This window comes from Neodiprion pinetum, chromosome 7, assembly GCF_021155775.2.
Source record: "Neodiprion pinetum isolate iyNeoPine1 chromosome 7, iyNeoPine1.2, whole genome shotgun sequence".
NCBI classification, from domain to species: Eukaryota; Metazoa; Arthropoda; class Insecta; order Hymenoptera; family Diprionidae; genus Neodiprion; species Neodiprion pinetum.
In genome coordinates this window covers 20,638,303-20,661,423 of record NC_060238.1, presented here as the reverse complement: position 1 = coordinate 20,661,423, position 23,121 = coordinate 20,638,303, and the positions used below count along the sequence as shown (strand labels likewise).

At 35.2% G+C, this 23,121-nt stretch overlaps 2 protein-coding genes across 8 annotated transcripts in view; one reads left to right on the top strand and one right to left on the bottom strand.

Annotated features, from left to right (window-relative positions):
• LOC124223540 (thrombospondin type-1 domain-containing protein 4) overlaps window positions 1-20,952 on the top strand; it is a 100,836-nt gene extending 79,884 nt beyond the window's left edge. For all 7 annotated transcript variants that reach the window (XM_069137853.1, XM_069137855.1, XM_046635599.2 and 4 more), the window contains 14 exons: window positions 4,575-4,674; window positions 6,273-6,451; window positions 8,527-8,731; window positions 10,643-10,818; window positions 10,924-11,029; window positions 11,204-11,279; window positions 11,371-11,600; window positions 13,664-13,796; window positions 14,245-14,515; window positions 15,138-15,317; window positions 15,427-15,597; window positions 16,843-17,022; window positions 17,090-17,261; window positions 17,491-20,952. In XM_069137853.1, coding sequence (XP_068993954.1) covers window positions 4,575-4,674; window positions 6,273-6,451; window positions 8,527-8,731; window positions 10,643-10,818; window positions 10,924-11,029; window positions 11,204-11,279; window positions 11,371-11,600; window positions 13,664-13,796; window positions 14,245-14,515; window positions 15,138-15,317; window positions 15,427-15,597; window positions 16,843-17,022; window positions 17,090-17,261; window positions 17,491-17,612 — 2,301 coding nt within the window. In that variant the 3' untranslated portion in view covers window positions 17,613-20,952. The remainder of the gene's footprint in view (window positions 1-4,574; window positions 4,675-6,272; window positions 6,452-8,526; window positions 8,732-10,642; window positions 10,819-10,923; window positions 11,030-11,203; window positions 11,280-11,370; window positions 11,601-13,663; window positions 13,797-14,244; window positions 14,516-15,137; window positions 15,318-15,426; window positions 15,598-16,842; window positions 17,023-17,089; window positions 17,262-17,490) is intronic.
• LOC124223541 (armadillo repeat-containing protein 6 homolog) lies at window positions 20,117-22,867 on the bottom strand. The gene is made up of 5 exons (XM_046635601.2): window positions 22,515-22,867; window positions 22,008-22,345; window positions 21,596-21,891; window positions 21,253-21,518; window positions 20,117-21,176 (listed from the first exon to the last, which is right to left on the bottom strand). The coding sequence occupies exons 1-5, from the start codon at window positions 22,629-22,631 to the stop codon at window positions 20,805-20,807; spliced, it is 1,389 nt and encodes a 462-aa protein (XP_046491557.1). The 5' UTR covers window positions 22,632-22,867; the 3' UTR covers window positions 20,117-20,804.
• Window positions 22,868-23,121: the final 254 nt, after the last annotated feature.

Genomic DNA, 23,121 nt, shown 5'->3' with positions numbered 1-23,121 from the left:
ATGTTTCAAGGAAAACTTTTAATGTGAAAAATAGTCGACACTTGCATGTGTACAAAATGACCTTGAAATCAATTTAACATATCCGAACATATAATTATCGCCGATCTAGCGTTGTGGTTTTTTGATCCGATTATTTTTCGATCTTCTCGTATCCGTTTCACGTCAAAAAAGTAAAGCTGTCGAAGCACGGATAACGGCATTAATTTTTCGCAGGGAAAAATTATGTAAAACTTATTTTTCTCAAATTTTTTGCTTCGACAATCACTCCTAAAATAAAAAAAAATTTTTTCCTCAACCAATATTAAAGGCCACCCTAATATTGGCTCCGTTTTCCATGTACATAATAATACAAATTCCCGGATAATAACAATGATGATGATAATGATGATAATAATAATAATAATCTTGAGTCGAATTAAATCATGCATCGGTAAGGTTATTATATCGTATTATACGTATACTTTGGCACAATAATTCATTATTCTTGGATGTATGAAACAACGTAATGTACAATAACTCACGTTTAATTCGAGGGGAAATTCTTTGTCGGCGATTCGAGCCGACGCGGTTTGTCAGTAGTTATAAAAGTAATCATAATTAATAGCGACCTATGATACGGAAAATTATCAAACAGTTGATTCAGTCGTTTATATTATCGTATATGTATATGTATAAGTTTCAGATTTGAATCCCGTTCAACACGCGGCGATCTATTTTATTCCCTTTAATTACGATACGTATGTTTCGTCACCCGCGTGCATACGTGTTATACACATTTAAAAATAATGTTTAAACGTAAAACGTGTAACGCATGTACATAATATATATATCATATGGTGAAATAGAATTGAATACAAATGCCATACAGCATATATATATATATATGTATGTGTGTATTTATAACGCGATATTTCATTCGAGATTAATGAACGGAACAGTTTAAAACTAAATCTTGTATCTTGTCTACACGATCTGTTTTAATTTTTTTTGTTTTTGTTTTGTTTTTGTTTTTTTTTTTTAATTCTTTTCACATTTCCTCCAGACGATCATCTCTTTACAGATCGTACAGTCTTGCGGAAATTTTTTTTTTTCCTACACAATTCGTCCGACGGAACAAATCCGGGAATGAATATTTTACATCGAGCTGATGAAATTTCACGATAAATATCAAATTTTCTTTCACTTCTCCACTCTCTTTGCAGAATTATTTATTTTACAATCGAAGAAAAGTTTGCCACATTTTCCGTCTATCGCGTAACTTTGTCGTTTCTTCAAGGTAAATCTTTCGTTTTTAAGAAAAAAAAAAAAAAAAAAAAAATTTTTTTTTTTTCACCTTCTTCCTGTCGTCATTTTCGCTTCCCATAAAAGAAAAGTCTGACAATTATATACGGCGTGTTTTAGATTCGTCAACAAGCTGGAGACGACGATTCGTACATCTATTAGGTATTGCGCATTATTGTTATAACCGGAAGTTGCAAACAGTCGGTTTAGTCACTCGTGACGTTAACGCGTCGATGATTTAACGATATGCATTCGTATACATGTAGATATGTAACGTTGAATCTTTTTCTTTATCCCTTTTTCTCCTCGCTCTTTATCTTCATACTCCTTTTTCTTTTTTTTTTTTTTTTTTTTTTTCTCCTCTTCTTCTTGATATAATTAAACAACGATTAGAATGACACACGGATATTTATGACACAGACTTCGCATCGCGTTTATGTAAAGCGAGCTGCGGATGAAACCACGTTTTATGTATAACAACGTTTTTCGCTCCATATTACCTCCTGGAAATCATCGAGGAAAATATAAGATTTGAAAAACTGTTCGATAAACGAGTGTGAAAGATGTTAAAACCGTAACGAAGAGACGTCGCGGGATAATACAAAATTTTATCACGCCTGTTACGTTCGATTTTCTGTCTTTTTTTTTTTTCGTTTCAATCAAACTTGATAACAAATTCGACGGCGGTGATTTTATTTTTTTTTTTCTCTTCACCGTCGACTTGTAGAAATCACACGACGATTATAATACGATATTATAACGACGAATTAAACGCGATTGCTTTTTTTTTTTACCTCAGAGACGAGAGGAGAAAGGGAACCGAAAAATCGTGAGAAATGCATCGAGAAATAAGTAAAGAATGGTTGCGTGCGTGCCGGCGATAGATAATTCTGAGGTGCCGAAGAGGATGTTGTTATTATCATTATACGATTATATTATTATTATTATTATTATTATTGTTGTTGTTGTTGTAGGACGCGAACGATTATACCTATAACCGAACTCTGAGAGGGCGAGACTTAACGAGGTGTTAATTTGCATTTGAATTTGAATTTAAATTCACCCCGTCGGTTATAATAATATATCCATGAATATATGAATTTACATAACTGATATATATATATATATATATATGATTTAGTAGTTTTTTTTTCTGCTTTTTATCTTTCCAAAACGAAAATTCGAAACAAAATATTTAAACAAATGATCCAAAACTTGAAAAAAAAGAGGTACGATGTGTGACGTCATCAATGCTAAATTATTGCGACGTGTATGCTGTTGGAAAAATTTAACCGAACATAATGTTCAATAATGTCTAATTTATGTCAGTGGTATTTTTTTTGCGTGATATTTAAATTGTATCAAAATTTTATCTTTTGGTTTTACATTGTGTTTTTTTTTTTCACTCTTCCAGTACTCAGTAACACATTAAAAAGTGGGATGTAAATGAAACGAAAAATTTCCGTTGACCCGGTGGGATAATTTTTGCTTCTCTTTTTCTCAACCTTGTATATAAAACAGTGAGAATTCAGTCGCTTGTAAATTTTGCAACGATTATTGTTTCTAACGGGGAGTGAAAAACTAATAGCGAAAAATGTGAAAATACTTTCACTCTGTGCGCATTCCGCGAAGCCGTATCTCTTTTTACCTGTGACGTAAATACGTGCGTACTCATTTAATTATTACTGTTATCGTTTTTGTTAACTCTTATTTTCATTCGAGGATGTCGATTATCCTCATTGACACCTGTATAACTTACGTATAGTTAACAGAGCGTAGGTATCTTTTAATACGGTTAAAGTGGGAGGATTGCGTAACGTTGACATATTTTTCAACGTGTGCGAGCCAGCTGACAACTTTTATCACCGTACTATACCTATAACGTACGGAGGAATTTTTTACGCGCGGAATTTCAATTGTCTTACGGATATTTATTCTATCTTTGTGACTCATCTTTTCTTCATCTCTCCGCGTAATTTTGCTATCCTCTTTTCTCGAATGATGAAGCATATGTTCAGTAATGTTCATTAATGTTCTTGGGCTTCCGGATAATTGACTTGTTTTCGATTTGAAATTCGAAACACAAGTTCGATTCCATACGATTCATGCCCAAGGCATTAAGGGAATAACACGGTCAGGATTTTTCAAAAATCGATTTTCTTTTTTCAATTCCATTTTCGTAATGCAGACAAATTCAACTTATTGCAAAGAAAATTTCTAGTCGATCCGACAAATATTCTCCAAGTTAAGCGTATATTTTCAAAAACGCGACGGAGCGTTTGAAAGTGCTTTTGAAACTTGGAGCGAGTTTTTCTTAAAACTATATTTTCAAAGTCGGTGAGCGAGATTTCTCGAAAACGGTTAAACCGATCGGTATCAAATTTTTACACGAGCTTTACGAATCACTCCCTTTTCACTCCTCGGTCGAAGGTTTTTTTCTCGCCGATAAATATTTTCCGTTTGACGAACAAATTGAGGCGAAAATTTTTATGGAAAATCGAATTTTTTTCTTTTTTTTTCTTTTTTTGAAGCCGCCGTTTTGTTAAAAATTAATATTTTACTTATTCCTCCGGTTAAAGACCAGGTAACACCTCGTGTCGACAAAATATATTTCATCTTTTCATTTCGGATGATCCAGTCCGGAGATATCTCGCTCACCGCAAGACGCCATTTTTTTTTTTTTTTTTTTTTTTTTTTTTTTTTTAGAGAAGCTTGAAAAATCAATATTTTTACAAATAAAATATATCAGAACAAAGTTCAATGTTAAACCCCCAATATGTGTATATAAATTTTTATACATATATTAATAAATTGAAATGTCCCTTCGTGAAAAATCCTTCAAAAATCTCTTCTCTTCAACCCCGACCTCGACGTAAAAATATAAAAAGAGTGCTCTTTTTATTGGGTCATTTTATCAGATGTCTAAGTTTAATATGTCGACAACTTTTGTTGTATTACAGGGTTTACGCTACGATACGTCTAGGAATTTAATTCACGAATTCTTGGCTGCATATTTTTATATCGTCATCGCCGAATCGACGCTGATGGCCTAATAAAGTCAACGATCCGTATAATTCCTTCTCGTACATGTATTACAGCGTGATGACTTTATTGACATTGTTATATATACGTAATATTACAAGAAAATGATTTTTTTCTTTTTCTCCTCCACTTATTTTTCTTAATCGCGTTTAATCACGACGTTTTATTTTATTTTTCCTATTGCGTTCGATCGTTTTTTTTTGTGTTTTTTTTTTTTTGTTTTTTCTTTTGTACCAACGAAATTTTCACAGGAGTGTCCAGATTTTGGGGATATCAGAGCTGAACAATGCGGCAAGTACAACGGAAAATTTTACAAGGGGCAGAGTTATCAGTGGGAACCATTTCCTGATGGTGAGTTTTTACTTTATTTTTACGCGTATATGATATTATATAATTTTTACGGCACAAAGGCGTTTTTATTTATTTTTTTTAACTTCTATTTCTTTCATTTCGAGGGCCAAATACCGGTTTCAGCATTTTTAGCGCGAATGAAATACTTGCAAAAATCATGACAAATTTGTTTTCAAATTCAACAACAGATTTTTAGAAAATTTACTACCAAAATTCTTATCAATTATCGTTACAGATTTCAAAATCACATCTTTGTGTATTGCATTTGGGAACGAAAATGTGGCACAAATATGCGCAATTCTAACTCCGCCATATTTAATTTTGAAAGTTTTCCTCAGTCGTATTTTCAACGGTATCTCGATTCCACGCGAAAAAACTAAGTCTAAACAGCTTGGATTGTTGTCTTTCTTTACTTTCGTATTCGATTATTATTTGAACTGAAAGAATTAATTTGTTGTTAGGTCCTAATTATCGCCGCCATGTTGCCAAGCCATGCTCTCACGTTCGTTCCCAATAGCTAAGAGAAATTAATATTGATGGTATTTGAATCTCGTGCAAGCGATTGGCCGTTCACTTAGAAATCAAACGGATGAATCTAGTTCATTAACACTGATTTCGAACGATTACCGTTCATTGTTTTACAGCCTACCAATCGATTTCCATTCATTTCCAATGTTACCGCTGATTACCAATGATTCCTGAACGCTCGAGGTGGTTATCAGTGATTTCCTTGTCGGATAGAGTCACAGGTAATCGCAATGAAATCACTGGGAAACACCTGGAACTCTGGGAAGTTCACTGCGAATCAATGGGTAATTACTTGGTATATCGGAAATCAAGTGTAAAACGGACGATGAGATGTGGAAATCAATAGAACGTTAATGAATTGAAACCATTTGACGATTATCGCGAAACGTTATAACGATTTTTAACGCCTGCCAGTCGATTATTATTCCTCAAAGCCATCGTCCGATGTATCAAGCGATTCGATTCTCAATCAATCATCAAGATAAATGAACGAGAGAGTTGTCTTCGCGACAACTGATGCATAGAAACATTATAGATGGAAGACAACGAATTAACATGGTTAATAAACAATACGGTTAGACTCAATTGTCGGTCAATTCGACAGAGTCTGCTCAAGGGGTAACACCACTGTAAAAACAAAAGAAGAGCGCTTTTGCCAATTTTATTATTTTTTTTTTTTGTTTCTTTGGATACAAGAAATGGTTACAGATATTAATGTTTTCAAGAAGTTATCAGGCACGTGTTTAAGTATGATGCGAAAAATTATTAAAAACAAATAGATGTTCAAAAATTGCGACACCGGAGCAATTCTCGCGAGTCGCGTTGAAATCTGCGGTACGTTGTGCAAATTTGAATCCAGGAAGAAGAAAAAAAAAAAAAAAAAAAAAAAACCACTTATTATCTTATTAGATTTTCTTCCATCGGAAAAAGAAAAAAAAAAAAAAGACAACCATAGACGGGAAACGATAAACGAACGTGGCAAATATAGTTATACTCGACAATCCGTTTTGAAACAGTAAATGTTATTCAGAAATTTTGCTTCTTTTACTTGACGTGAAAACTTGTTTCAGCTCCGAACGACTGCGCGTTGAACTGCCGGGCTGTAGGAGAGCGATTTTACGCCACCCTGGAACCGGCCGTCCTGGACGGGACGCCGTGTAGAGGAAACCCACGACGACGCTCCCGGGTTCCCAGAGTCCTTGCCGTAGGCGCCGCCGATCGTTGGCTCTGTGTCGGGGGCCAGTGCAAGGTGATTTGCAGATCACGCCAGCGGCGATAATGCCGTGCCGTTTTTTTCTTTTTTTTTTTTTTCTTTTTTTCTTTCTTTCTTTTTCTTCCACTCGCATTTTTTAACCCCACGCTGCTGGTTACCATTTTTTAGTTTTGAAAACCGGAAATCGGAGGTAGGAAACATCGACGATATCTATCGCTTCGTCGATATAATGCGCGAGGTTTAATGCTTTTCGATGGTAAATACGAACTTGCACGCGGTGGTGTGTTATGTTTATTGTACGCTGAGAAAAATTTCATTTTTTTTACGGTAATTAGAAAAATTCGGTAAAACGGGTATCGTAAAAAAAAAAAAAAAAAAAAAAAAAAAAAAAAAAACCGTTTGTTGTACTATTTAATGTATGTATGTACATCGGGGTGTTTTTTTTTTTTTTTTTTTGAATTGTTTTCTTACGTACCCTTTGAAAAGTTAGTTTTTAGTATCAAACGAAGCCTCGTTGAAACCAGACTCGTTAGCAAGAATTGTAAAAGGTGAATCATCTGGTTTGAATTCTTCAAACACTCTGACCGATGTATCTGAAAAACTATAGAAGTTAGGAATCCGTTCTTGGTTTCATTTTGTAGATAATCGAGTGTTCTTTAAAATATGTCGTGACTATTACGTGACATTATTTGTATCAGCTTCATTCGTTTTTATTGTAATTCGCATCGATTGTAGAGCATATATGTATATATATATATATATATAGTGAGTGAAAAAGATAACAAAAGAAAACATGGTCAAAACTACTCAGAGCTTTATAGAAAAGATTGAAGATTCTTTTTAAAAAAACGGGACATGTATAGTCAACAATTTTTTTTTTTTTTTTTTACTTTTTACAAATGAAATGCTATGTATGAGAAGAAGAATGAAGATAACCGAAGTACGATGTGTGTTCGCTATTGATCAGAAATGACCTTAATGATGGAAATCACCAGCATCGATATAGACGGAATAGCGAGAAATAGCCGTGAGAAATGTCAAAAAACATTTCAAAGATGGTTAAAACGTCGAAAACAGAGGAAGAAAAATTATTCCGATTCGCGAGTGTGAGTGTAAAAACAAAACCAAAAAAAAAAAAACAAACAGTGTATTATAAAAAAAAAATGAACGATCGTGCTAAAACCTGAAAATATGACCTGAATAATGATTTTTCAATTTATATTCCGTATGAGGATGTTTTAAAAGAGAGAATCTCTTCATTTGCCAAACTCCTTTGAAAAGAATTCTTTTCCCATAGCGAATGAAAAATTTCGCCACTCCCAGTAGAAAGCGAGAAAGTTGCGTATTAAAAATGAACTCGAAGCATTGCCTACACCAAGATATATTGTTGAACAGTAAAATCAATTCGAAGATATCGAGAATTATAATTTTCATTTTTGCACATATTCTCAGACCTCGTTTCCTTTGCGAGGTAATGATAAAATTAATCCTTTCAGGGTCACATTTTTCATTTACATGAAACGTAAAAATCATCGGCCAACCTTAGGTTTTTGATTATGATTCAGCAGTTGGAATTTAAAAATTCAAAATGGCGGATCCAATATGGTGGCCATTTTTGATTGATTTCAAATTTTTCCATTCAATTTGCACAAAATTGAATGTGAGTAGGTTTCTTAGGTTGTCGGTTACGATTCTGCAGTTGGAATTTAAAAATTCAAAATGGTGGATCCAATACGGTGACCATTTTTTTTACTAAATTCAACTTTTTTCGTTCAATTTGCACAAGATTGAATGTGAGGGGCCTTTTTAATCGGCCGGTTACGATTCTGCAGTCGGAATAGAAAAATTCAAAACGAAGAATCTATTGGATTGGCGTCTATTTTCGACCAATCCGACTTTGTTCGTTCAATTTGCACGTTGAACTGCAAATATTCAGTAACGATTGTAATCAAGCAATTAAAACATGATCAAATTTTGCAACCTCGATTCTCCGTCAGAGTCATTTTAAAAATGTGAAACGGTAACTTCTTGTCGATGTTTCGTTACGCTAACCTCGTAGACCTAAAGGAAACCTGGAAATGTAAAAACGCTTCTGAAAATTGCATTCGCAGTCGGTTGGATGTGACGGTGTCGTTGGTTCGGGTCGAGTCTATGACGCCTGCGGTGTTTGCGGAGGTGAAGGAAACAGCTGTCGACTTTTCGAAGGTATTTTTTTAGAGCCAAAATTATCGGCCGGTCATCAGCTCGTGACGACCATTCCAAAGGGAGCAATTTCGATAAACATCACGGAGATTCGGCCGTCTAAAAACGCTCTAGGTAAAATTTATATTAATTACTAATTAACAATATTCGTTTTAGAATTTATAAAATTAAGGCGATAGTTTTTGTGCTTATCTGCTGGAACAAGGCATAAACATTACAGTTTTTGCCGTACAAAAAAATAAATGAATAAAGAAATAAAAATCCTTCCAAGGTGTGGAATTTTCAACTCAAATTTTAGAGGTGCCTTACGGTTTATGACTTTTTTTTTTTTTTTTTTTTATCACGTGTTAACGAAATGGGTGATTTATATAAAAAATTCCCAATCGGTATCAGTCCAATTCATTCATCCGTTCAACTTTGTTTAAACTGATAAAGATAAAATTTCGTTTTCGATCACATTTTTATTCATAATTGTACATATCTTCTTCATTATCTTTATATCTTTTCGTCTTTTCCCCATTTTTTTCTCTCACTATTCCGACCCTTTTAAATCCTCGATGAAAGTTTTAACGGTAATAGTATTTTCGCCTTCGTTTCTGTCTCAAGTTTCGTTCGTACGAAATGTACACATAACTCATATTATGCTATACGTATTACATAGGTGTATACGCAGAAATTAACATACTATACGCGCGTATTGTTGTATACCTTGTACACGTACATACATGTATAAATTACGCGTGCGTGATGTTATAAGTCAAGAATTCTGTATATAATGCATTACTCATGTGGTGAATTGGAGGCCTGAAAAGGAAGAAAATTTCTTTTTTCCACAATTCGCAACACTATTATTGTATGTATATACGTCCATGTGGTAATACACAACACGTAATTACATGCACATACAGACAGATCTATGTAACGTCTATTCAAATTTATTTTTTTATTTTTGCATACGCGAATATAACGGTAGAATTATAAAATTTTTCGAGTACTTGCTTCTTTATTCTTCCTCTCTTGTGATTGTTTCTGAATTTTTGTGTCCTTTAATCTTTGCAATCCTTTTTTCAATCGTCTCAAAATTCGTTCATTTGCATTTGAACTTGTGATCGACTCTTGAAAAATATAGCTGCGTACAATATCCAAAACTTATCGACGATTTATTATAAATTAGACGGTAGTTTTTCGTGTATTTTTCCGTCTTGGTATGTATTCTCTGTCGATCACTTTCTACGTTAGAATTGTTCAAATTCTCTAATTCGTTAACGGGCAATTTATTTTTACGTCTGTGATAAATAAGAAGTGAAATACTTTGCGCAAAGTTTAAAATAATTTCCTTTTCTTCACTTGTTATACAAGTACATAATGTTATATAGAAGTATACGAAGTTAAAGAAACAGAAATTTGGAATTCGAGAATCTTGACGTCATAATTACACACATACCTTCTTTCTTTACAATCCATACACTTGTATTTTTATTTCTTACCAAAAATTTCTTGTATACCCAGCTGTGCAGTTGCAAATTGTCATATACACTTCAAACATTATACGCGAAAAGTTAAATACGATACTAATATTTTTTATTATCGTACATGTATAAATTTTTCTCTCGTTTACATTGCAGAATTAAATTTTTTTCCAGTGAAATTAATTTCTGTCATTATGTAACTTTATGAAAAAATTGTAAATTGTAGTAGTTTTTAATACATTTTAGTAATAATTCACCTTGTTCCAACAGGTTAGGTTTATAAAAAACTCGACAGTGCTCGTTTCGACGAGTCAACAATTTTAAAATATTCGATAAAAAATTATATCCATATCAGCGATTGATTTATGAAAAACGAGCGTTAAAATTAAGCTATCAGTTCTACAATTATCTCTGTGAAAAAAGTAACGAAACATCAAGGAAAATTGCGTAAGAAAATTACGACGGTCTTTCAATGCTAATTTGGAAAATTGTACAAATTTTTGTAGAAAATAATTTTTTTTTTCTCCCCGGTTCAGTTTCCTTATTTCGTTTTTAGCATTGAGAGGCGCGAATGGCAACTTCATACTCAACGCTCCGTCTCCGTCGTCCTTACTGAGTTCGTCTGGAGCTTACGAAGGTGCCGGGACTGTTTTTTCATATCGTCGTGGAAACCTGATGCATGCCGAAAATATTTGGACCGAAGGTCCACTCGAAGAGCCCGTAGACCTAATGGCGAGTTAATTTTATTCACCTTTTTATTCGACAATTTTGAATTTGACTCTATGTTTCCATAGTTCGATTGTTTTTCTTAAACCCTAATTTTTTTTTTCCACGCAGATTTTATCCGAAGAATTGAATCCAGGGATATTGTATAAATATATGCTGCCGGTTGAGGAGAAATTTGAAGACATCGCGATGCTGGCACCGCCTGTACTCGTTACTGGTAATTAAATTACATCTCGTTTATACAATATGTTACACATTAGGCAAGACGATGCAACCGAAGAAAAGCGAGAATAAGAAAGAGATGAAGAAGGAGAGAAAAAACAGTGTCGCAATTCTAGTTAGTGCAATTACAGAGGAATAGACAAAGAAAGAAATTAACGTGTTTCCTTAGGTCCCAATGAGAAAATCGGCAACGAAATTCCGGAACATTCTGCCCACGTGGTGACGCCGCCAATGGATCCCAATATGTAAGTATTATATAAAGAAATGAAGAGAAAATCAAAATGGATATCGAAGAGGTGTATTTACTGACTTTGAACTCGACCTCCGCGACTAAAGGACCAAGTCCGAAGGTGGTAAGGATGCTGCTTCGGATCGTCTAGACGACGAGGCCGTTGATAAAAGGAACTCGAATCAATCTAACGCGATAGGAAAAATGGCCGGCGATCAACCGATGCAGAAAAAATTGATTGGCAAGGATGAACGAAATAGGAAGAAGAACAGGAAGAAGAAAAAGTTCTTCTGGAAAATAGCCTCATTGTCTCCTTGCTCCAAGGCCTGTGGCGGCGGTGAGTGATTGAGCTTTTCTTGGCGTTTATGAAAAACTGCAAAAGGGTGGATCACGGAGTAGTAGGAAGGAGACAACAGTAAGAAGAATTATCTGAATGCGATTTGAGCGCCTCTTACGAAAAAAAGTGAAGTTGTCGCCGTAAAATGTAAGAAAAAAAGGGCGGTGATCCTAACCTACAAACCATCGTGCCGTGAACATACTGCGTAAATTCGTAAAATACGCATTCAAAGTGAGCGAAAACCGGCGAAAACTGAGTAATTGCTTTTCCAACCAGCGTTAAATCTGAGGAAACGGTGGAAAACGGCGAATCGTAAGATTATTGGGAGAAGGGGGAAGAACGTTATACGGGCTTGGCCGCAAGAGGCGCTCAAATCGCATCTTGACAATTCCTCTTGCGTTGCCCCAAAAACCGGGCCAACTTTTGTTGTCTTCTTCTTACTATTCCTTGCGGTGGCTTATGCCGAACCGCAACATGGCGTCGAAAAGAAGTGAGATAAGTCAGCTGACAGTTTATTTAGGGGGAGTTGTACGATTATCGAGATTCCGAAATCTTCGTGCAACACGTCAGACTTTTATTTTGTTAAATCGAATCGAGGTTGAGTCAAAAATGAGATAACAAACAAGTTTTATAATCAAATACGGGAGCCCTGATCATTCTGCATTTTCTGCTGCCAGATGGCGTTGCGTCTTGCTAGGAAAAAAATCTAGGATAAAGGTTTGAAAACTAAAAGTGAATTTCATTGAAATTAGTATATCACCCCTTAGGGTCGAGGAAAAAGTTTAAAAACCAGAAATTCAATTAAAGTAAGATTGCTTTAAAATCCAGACAAACTTTGTTCAGAAAATCATTTAATACTAAAATCACATTTGTATTAGCCGTCGGGAATTATTTTGATTGCGAACAGATTCTCTACAATTCGCCTATAATGTGAATTGCTGATAAGTTGATCACGCACTTATTTCATAATAATCCAGTCAATAGACGATTTAAAAAAACAAAACAAAAAAATAAATAAATAAAATCATGACACTCTTTTTATTATAGAGAATATTTCAATCATAACAAGGGTGAGATTTTTGGTGTTGAAAAAATACGGCGAATTTGCACTGCTATGGGTATAATAATTAAATGTGCAGCTGGCGTATTTTTTTTTCTAAACGATGTGAACGCCCCTCGTGTTTCGTAACTTCCATAGACAGTGCACCAGTTCTTGTATGAACGCTGGTGAGAGTGATGGCGTGGAAAATGATGCTTGTTCTCGGAAGGCCTGCAGGTCACCCCGTGTCAACGGGCGAAGATAATTTCATCAAATTCCTATGTTTTCCATGGCGTATGCATAAGCTGTAATACGCATAAATATAGATACTGACGCAGTGGAACCGCGCTGCTGTGCAACAGGCTCTTCCTATATAATATTACACACCGCATATTAGTTACAGCAATAACGATAATTCCTCTAATCACTCTCTCCAATATATTTCCTTTCTTATTTCTTGCGAGCTCCAGTTTGTGGCTCATCGCTGCCGTGCCTAATCATGACCTGCAAGCCGGGTATTATTTTATTATTTTTTACACCCATAGAACCCATGGACGCCGTTCTTTAAGTAACAAGACCACCCGATTCCGCTATCAGCTCGTAAACCATGCGAGTTATGAGGGAAAACAAAATTGTTGAAGAGTTCGAAAGGGGAAAGTAATAGAAAACAAAAATAGGAACAGCATTTACACATGTTTCAAACTGTTTCGCGGCGTGTTTTGTTCTTGGTCGATTTTTAAATACGAATTAAAACCCTCCTTCGAAATAACGTAAAATTCAACTTAGCACTAATTCACATTTCGTTAATTTTTATTGAAAGATTTCGATTCTCTCTGGATCATAAATTCATCTCACAAATTGAAAGACATCGTCTACGCGATTAGAATACTACGCACTCTTCAAAAATCTGTGACTAAAAATGGTATCCTTATTGTAAAACCCGTAAACCTTTTTGTATTCTGGGAATTTTTCGTACTCCTTTTTGCGATTTTGTCCATTCATTATCAAATATTTTTCTTCGCAGGCGTGCAATACGCAACGTTCAAATGCTTCCGAGAAAGCACGCAGGCAACGGCGCCCGAAAGAAGATGCAAAAACGTTGCTCGACCACCTTCTCCACCGCCTTTAAGGTGCAACACGCTGCCGTGTCCCGCAAGGTTTGGAATTTAAAATGTAACCTCACTGAAATCGGTCAAAGAATTATCAAAAGATCGATTTTATCGCTGAAAACTGATAAATCTGTAAAAACCTCTCCATAATTATTAGCTACGTCATACGCTAGGTATTCGAGAAAAACCAAAAGATTTTATTCAACAAATGAAAACTGTAATTTAAAAAAATTTCGCGTAAATTCTAATCCCAAAATACTTTTTACCGTTGTCAAATTTTCCCTAGAATCCCCTATATGCATAGTATAATCAAAGAATATGCAAATTGTTTGTATGGTACAGAAGAGACTTTCAGAATTCTAACTTTTTTTTGGGATAAAATCCTATTTTTGTAATTTTTAACCCATTGCTATCCTCTATTTTCGTTTCTGATCATTTTCGTTTCCTTTTTTCTTCACTTTCAACCGAAAATGCGTAAATTCTTTCATTCGCACAGATGGCGAGCCGGTCCGTGGAGTCAGTGTTCGGTGACTTGCGGCACCGGAATTCAGACCCGAAAGCTCGAATGCGTTCAGGAGTTGAACCCCAAGTTGACAATGCGCGTTGCTTCCGGTGCTTGCATTGAGAAACCCGATTTAAAAACGACCACTCAGTGCAGGCTAACTTCCTGCATATTTCCTCGGGCTCCTCCTGAGGCGAGACAAATGCATCCGCAGGTCGAAGCCATCCCGAAGGAATCCCATTGGACGACCGGAAATTGGGGAGAAGTGAGTGCAGATTGACGTTTTATTTACTTACACTTAAATTTGTCGGTTTGTGTTTTAACTATTCTGCATTATTCGTCGGTGGTTAATTTTTAGCAATGAATTTTAACGCGTTTGTGAAAACGACAGCGATAATAAATCAGGGAACGTGAGGTTTTCCTTTTCCATCGTGCAATCGGAAGATCCAATTTTTCAAAATAGTAGCTCAGTTATACTGTAATACTGTAAATTCGGGCTGTGCAATTAATGAATTATAATCGTAGACTTTGATTAATCGTTATTCCCAGTTAAACGATTAACCGATTAATCGTAAACAATGACGATTATTTGAAAAGGTCGATTGATCGACTAACTGGTAAAACGTTCAATCAAACTCTATACTGTTCTAATATTTTTGGAATTTTTCAAAAGTTTTCGATGACCGAATAAGAAAATCAGGATTAAGTTTATCGTTGAAAAATTATAAGAATAACGTAATATTCCGTTGTTTACGAAAAACTAGATAAATTGAACAATTTCTCAGGATTTAAGTTATCGTGAAATTATATTATGCAAAAAAATCGAGAAATTCCGGACCCTTATGTTATCTTTATTATTTTTTCTTTCCCGTCCTTTTCGTCGCCAGTGTTCGAGCACCTGTGGTCCGGCGATTCGTAAACGAGAGGTGATATGCATAACAGCAGGATCGACAACCTGCCCCGATGAAACAAGACCCGCGAACAAAACAACTTGCGATTCTTTACCCGAGTGCAACAGGATCCCTGCTCAAAATGCGCCCTGGCTGTACACAGACTGGTCGTCTCAGGTGAAAGACAATAGACAGAAGGAATAAAAAGAAAATGGCGAAACACTGGCGTGTAATAATGGTGATAATAATAATAATGTTTTGTTTCTTTTTTTTCTATATAATGCAGTGTTCCGCCGAGTGCGGAATCGGTTTGCGAACTCGTCAAATCGTCTGTAGTGACGTTAACGAGGTGTTTTGCGACGCCTCGAAAAAACCAAACCTTGTCCAATCTTGTACCGGAAATGGTACACACTGTGACCGGATGCGGTATCAGTGGTTCGTTGGAGCTTGGAGTCCGGTGAGTAGATTGCTGAGACAAATTCTGTATTGATCAGCATGATCTCTATTAGACGAGGAATGGAAAAGAACCCGATGGAAATTGAAATTAATGTATTACTGGCCTGATTTCTGTTTTTCGGATTTTGAAAGTCATGCATGCAGTAAAGGCAAACTACGCGAAACTCAGAGAACGTTGGAATTCACTTGATATCTTCATCAAAAATCCCAAAAAATAATTACAAAGTATAAGATTCGGCACAATTATACATATAATATCGAAGTTTCCTTTATTTCCTTAACTCTTTAACAGGAATTTGTAATTCTACGTTGAGTGAATAGTTGCAGTCTATCATTATTGTTATTATTAATTATCATCACCGAGTGATTGCAGCTTTATACTGTTTTCGTTTAATTAATAATTCCTGTCTTGCACTGTGGTGGATTAAATGGTTATTTGGATGAAAAATTTTATCAGTGTAGTCGAGTACTGAAGTGAACAAAAATAATGAAGTCCCATTTCTTCTTAACATCAGAATTTTCAAAAATTGAAGCAAGTACCGTTTAATGAAAAATACAACAGTACGACGTCACCCATGTCACGTTGCATCGGTTATGAATCCATATTTTACAAAATACAATACTATTACAGTAAAATTCAATCAATCCTAAGTTATTGTTATATTTGCAATTAGCTCATACACGGAAAAAGAAAGTATAAGACCCAATTGTTTTAAATTTCTCTGCTTTACTGGGAAATGTTCTCATGACGTCATAACCTAGTTTTCCGCGCCATTTTGTTGCCACATAACCTAAGTTCGCAATTTTTTTATTGTAATTTTTCGGGTTCCAAATTATCAATGTCATATAAATTAATGACATATAATCAATCGTACGCTTGTTCAACCAACCATACGCGGAAAATACGGACAACGGTCAGCTGTTACAACTTAGTCGTATCTTACGTGACAGAACGTGACGTCATATCAAGAATAAATCTCTACCTATAAATATCGATCTTTACGGCTTATTCGAAAATAATACAACTATAATCTATTTGATTATTTTTCAACCGATGTTATGGACAACATTTTTCACTCATTATTTCGATTTATTGAAAAAATGTTAACAATTATGGGAATAATTTTCCAGCCAAAATGACGGTGTAATGACAATAGAATCCAGACTAATGTTTTCAGCATGATATGGATAATTCGAAATTACCCATGATGCTTCGTTTCACCGATTTCACTTACCTTTAATACAGTGCACCGTTAGCTGCGGTCCCGGTTCTCAGCATCGCGACGTGGCTTGCCTAGCGTCAAAGGGTGGCGATTTGAAAATCGTCGGGGAAACAAATTGTCGCGAATTGACGCGGCCTGAAACAGATCAGAGATGCCTAAGGCCGCCGTGTCCCGTAGAATGGTTCACATCCGACTGGTCCGAGGTAAATTACTATTACCAATTCGAGAACCATTTCGATTCACAAGTTTTCAACCATTTTTAACCCTCAGTGCACCCAGAGCTGTGGGGCCGGCACGCAGAGCCGAGTTGTTCGTTGCCTTTTCGAAGGAGTTCCGACCACCGGTTGTGCAAAATCTAGCGAACCAAAGTCTCGAAGAACGTGCGAAAAGCAACCATGCAAATCGAAGGCCAATTTCGACATTCCGCCGAAACCACCGAAAAGTAAGAAATTTTGCGACGAGAAACTAATTATTTACTGCAAAAAATTTCTTATTTATCGTTAAATGTAATGTTTATACGTTTTTTTTTTTTTTATTAAAAATTTTTTATTAAAAATTAGTTCTATTGTTATTATTATTATTTTTTTTTTTCTTTCTTTTTTTTTTCTTTCTTTCCTGTTAATTCATATCACTATCATTATAATGTATAACATAATGTTATTTGTTTCCAGAGGTTCACGAAAAGTCCGACTGCGTTGACAAATATCCAAATTGTAGTCTGGTCTTGAAGGCTCGATTGTGTCGAATAAAGTACTACAAGCATTCCTGCTGCGGCTGCCGCGACCATCTATGAGTGAAGTCGAATAAATGTCAAACTTTTTTCAAACTCATTTTCGCCACAATCCGTTGAATTCTGAAAACGAAGCCTGCGTATGTCGGTATAGTCGTAATTCGTATTCTTTTATCTTTTGTCGCTTTAATTAAATTACAGTGCGAAAGAAAAAGAAATAGCCAGTGGATAAATAAGGTGTGAAATGCCTGTTACGATCATAACAAAATACGGAATCTCATTTGTTGCAAAGAAACAAAAAAATAGATTTTATTAGAATTTGACTGTCGTAATATTGCAAAATTTATTTTACTTTCAATTCTCTTAGATTGCAGCTTGTCGCGCATGAACAGTATTTGCCAATATCGTTATTTGGCTGTATAAGTGACAAAACGATATTATATTAACGATTAAAGATCTTTCGACGGGCTCGTATGTATAATATTATACCTATATAAGTACAGTTAATTGTAATAGTACGAATTTCTATTTAATATAATATTTAAAATTTATTACTATCTATTATGTATAAATTATCATTGTATCACACTGTCATCAGACTTTATCAATATCGTATTCGAGTATAAATTATTATACACGACGTAGATTAGTTTCTAACTAAAAGCATAAAGATTTTTAGAAACAATTGAGATGTGAGAAGATTGCCTGTCGCTTTCTAGAATTTTTCTTCTTTTCTAAAGTGACGCACGCGAGGTAATTACGGATTTCAAATCGCGTGAAACGTAAACGGCGGTTTTTGTTATTTCTCTTTTTTACTTTTGTCAGTCACTCTTCTCCCTGCGAGATCTATCAATCAGTTTCTTCGTTTATACTTACCTTTTATAGGTATTCGAAGGGGATTATGACGCGCGCTATTCACAAACGTATATAGATGCATACATGCATGTACTTTTTTTTAATCGTAGCTTATAAATCACAGTCATATTATTCCGCGTTTGAAATTATAATTCAGCTAAGCGTATGTAACGCAACTACTACTGCCTGACTGTCTTGTGATGGTCGTTTATTCATGTGGCTGACAGAGTATGATGATGGAATATGTATATGTATGCGGCTTGCTGAGAGATTCGTCGCGGCAATTAAAAAAAAAAAATATACTCGCATATATGTATATTTTTTCACATCGCTGTATTTCAACACCCAGGTAAAAATAACTCTTTTGCACGCAGAGATGCGCGATAGTGTGACGAATGGCAGATATATTCAACCTGATAACTCTTTGGAATTTATAATTTAAACGCTGTTTTCTCCCCCTTTTTCCCACCTCCTCTTCTTCTTTTCCAACAAACTTTCATTCGTTATACCTAGTTAAAATGAAACGTGAGAGTAGAATTACATGAAGATTTTGACGACAATAAAGATATGATTAATTATTCTTTGCACCTAAGAGAATTGAATAATTATGAAAAAAATTAGGAACATTGACTTATCGCGATGAATAATTACTCTTATAACTTGGCAAAGTAGAAAAACAAAAGAGTTTCTCACTACTAATCAAGGTATTGAAATTTATGCGTCGAGGTTCTTGTTTCACCTCCTGATTTCTTTTCAATGTCAAATATCAGGCTATTTTGCTTCAATCACTTTGACTGATAATCGTACATAACTTCTCAGAGTGGATGAAAGTCATGAAACTATGTATAGGCAATAAGATATATAATTGTGATGTAACGCGATGAACGAAGCGTGTTGATAGTCGGTAATTAATTACTACTAATAAATATTAAATTAACGAGTTGTAGTATAATTGATTAACAATAAGTGTGAAAAATCTGTAAAAGTGAAACAAAAAAAATTGAATATTCAATAGCATCTACACGATTTATATCAATACAATATGTAATGCTTTGAATTGTAATAATTGCGACAAGTGCAGTTAAATATCATTATTTATATGCGTTTTTAGTGTTAACGTGATTATTCGACAAAAAACAATATTGCGAAATTAAAAGCTTTGTTGACATTTAGATAACAGCAATCAAACAATGCATGCATGTATTAGCATCAGTTCAGTCTACGTTATTAAAACGCGAAAACCGAAACTACATCGCATTTTTATACTTTCATTGGAAATATATAAATTTTTCTTCAACCGTGGGCCGAATATAATAGTAAGTAACAGGAGCAATCAAATTCAATTTTTATACAAATAATATAATTTGAACCGTGCTCGCTGATGTATTTCTGTATCAAAGAAATTACTAATATTATGCTTAGCTTTACTAGTATTATACGAATCCGTATTACTGTTACTTAGTTGATAGAATTACATTAAACGATGCATTAGTATTGTATGAAAAACATCGTTTGAAATTATTCAAGCTTACGTGAACTGCCATTAATATAGTATTTTACGACTGTTTGTATATATGTATAATACATAGTATGTATACAATACTTTGGAATTGCAGTCTTATTATAACTAGCAAATATCAATATCAAATTAATGCGCCAGAGAGCATGGTAGTTTAAAAATATATCTTCAACTTGTCTTTTTTTGATTCGAATAGCATAAAAAATTTACTTCGATGCTTATTGACTTTTCACACGCTCCGATGAAATGAGGAAATGGATAAGTTGCACGTTCATGGCGAAAACAAGCGAACAAGGTGGAAAATATAAACATGCTATATATATTTGATATAAAAATAGTGTAAAGTCAATTAGTCTTATCGTAAATACATAATAAGTAATTATAGATGGCAGTTAAGTGACGTGAAAAAAAAATTAATTAATAAAAATGCATAACGATAAGTATATGTTATATAACAGGTTATCATAAAATTTCGTGTAAAATGTATAAATATATATATTTTATAGAAGAAATAATTTTTCTAAGAGAAACAAATAAGATCCAAACGAACGATATAAAAAAAAAGAAATTTTATGTAATTAATTCTTGCTTCTTGTTTTTCGATTATCTGTTATGATCATCGGCATTTACTCATCATGAACGGAAAAACATTTTTCATATTTATTTATTTCGTAGGTAGTGCTGGAAAGAATAATGCAATTTTTGTTCTTTAATACAAATTTAATTCGATCTTTCCTCAATAGTGATTCAATTTGCAGAAGATACCAATACTTAGGACAGTCTTACTTTTCCTCGTACGGCGGAATATGGCCGTAAATGTTGCTCAGCGACATTGATAAGTTATTACAAGAAAACGATAAAGCAATGCCTGTTGCTTTTAATTACTCGTCGTGCTTTAACGAATCACCTTTACCGACCCACCTTTCCTGTAGTGGGACATTCAGTCCCAAGTCTCTGAGAGCAGCTTTGATGTCTTCCGCAAGAATATGATCGTGGTTCCGCATGACGGTTTGTAACAGATCTTCGATACCATGCACCAAAAATTCGCGTGACTCGGTTTTATTTCTAACAGACATATTTCTCACAGCCCAAGCAGCTTTTCTTATCACGTTGCTATTGTTTGGATGCGTCTTTATTGTGTCTACGATCATTAATGGTGCACCACAATCGTAAAAAACACCTGCGTTAGATGGATTCCTCAGTGTCAACGCTGAGATACAACCCATTCCTGCTGCAGCAATTGTCTCAAAGTTCTGTAAGTCAGGAAATAATACGGATTTATAAAATATTGACTCAATCTGTGTGAAACTACCGACTGAAATTTACTACCTTAAGTCTGTTAATTGCAGATACAATCAGAGGCACTCCGCCAGAGGTGACAATCTGAGCTTTGATATCATCGTTTCCCGCCAGAGCTTTGAGCAACTTCAACGCTTGTCGATTCAGCTTTTCTGCATCAGGATAATCGACCATTACATCGAGGATAAATTTCAAACCACCGGCATCATGTACTGTCTGGCAAAATTCATTTCTGACAATCAGAGATGCCAGAGTGAGCATCAAATCTCCGACAACGCTTTTGTCGTTTTGGAATCCTGGAAAATTTATTCGTTGATTACATTTAAATGTAATTTATATATGTTGTATATGTAATGATAGGGACAATAATTACTTTGAAGCAAAGAAGTCAGCGGAGCAAGGGAATCTCGCGCAATAGCAGTTGCATGTTCGTGGGCTCTTCCATATTCGTGTCTAATATCATCATCTAGTACCAAAGCCCTGAATACCGCACAAATGTCCTTCAACTCGCTTCCCGCCGTTTCTTTTCTGTCTAACAGTTGTTTAAGCTTATCGAGGATGTTGGCTTTGAATATATTTTGCCTGTTCAATTCGTGCCTTATACAACATTCTCGTACCCAACGAAGTACCACCTGCACCGTCAATATGCCCCTCTGGCAGTCCAAAAGTCTGCAAAATGAATTTGTGAAACAGTTTATGCATTGAAAATTGAAGTCGCAAACAAATCATACATTTCTCATACTTTCTGATTCTTCATAGAAAACACAGTGAATAGTAGTACTAACTCTATTTGTAAAGCGATGCCTTTGTCGTCTAATAAATCCGGGTATCCAGTCATTAGAGAAGTGATTGTTTTCAGCGCTGGTACCAGTATCGTGTCATTGTCTTTGGATTCCTTGATTATATCGATTAATGTAGAATAGGCTCCGAGCTTCGCAGCGAGAATACGTCTCGCCATGTCCTTGTTTAGTTCAGTTTCAAGATTCTGTAGAGTTGCAACAATCTCTGTATCATCTTTGTTGCTTGATTTGAAACGTTCGATCACTGCATTCAGACAGGCTTCTATCGTTTCGGAGTTGGTAGTAATGACCAAATCCTTAATCACGTTACTCAGATCGATGCCCTGGAAATAAAAGGTTGGGCAATAATGATATCTCTAAAGATATTTGAGACTCGACTCCGAAACGGAGCGGGTTGACTTAGCGAATGGAGAATTTTCTTCTTGGTTAGAAAAACTGTTATCGTTGGATAAAGATTGTTCTATATTCAGGCGAGTGTTAAAAAATACGTACTTGGGCCTCGAATTGTTTGATAGCATCGTCGATCGCTTCTTCGGCCGTCATCGAGAATTCTTCAATATTTTCCTTCACGACTTCGTCGTAGGTTTCTTGCGATATAACGCGAATCATGATCGAGTGTTTCTTGCTTAGTTAGTCGAATTGAAAATATGATAAATCTGTACATGGATGCGAATTATCACCAGCACGTCTCGTCCCTGATCAACGATCACCACATTACCATCTTTGGCAATATGAGGCACCTTCAGGCCTTGTTGTTTCCATCCCTACTTTATTTTTTTTCAACAGAAATTCTACGTATTTCAAATCTTCGTACCTGGTGGCGCCACTTAAACCTCGACAGATAACGGCGCCTTGCCGTGATTATATCAAATAAAATGTGTGTATTAGATCATTGCCAATTTGGCATTGTTGGTAATTGTCGCGCGACGTCGAGGTTACGAAAATACGCGCGGGAGCTCTCTCAGGCTCCTCAAACTGCTAGCCTGGTGGACTTTATAGCGTAATGATAAAGGCTGCTGATGGGAGCGAAAAAAAATAACAGGATTCTGCTATGCTGAATCGATTTTACATTGGAATCCCATAAAACCTTAGAGCCATC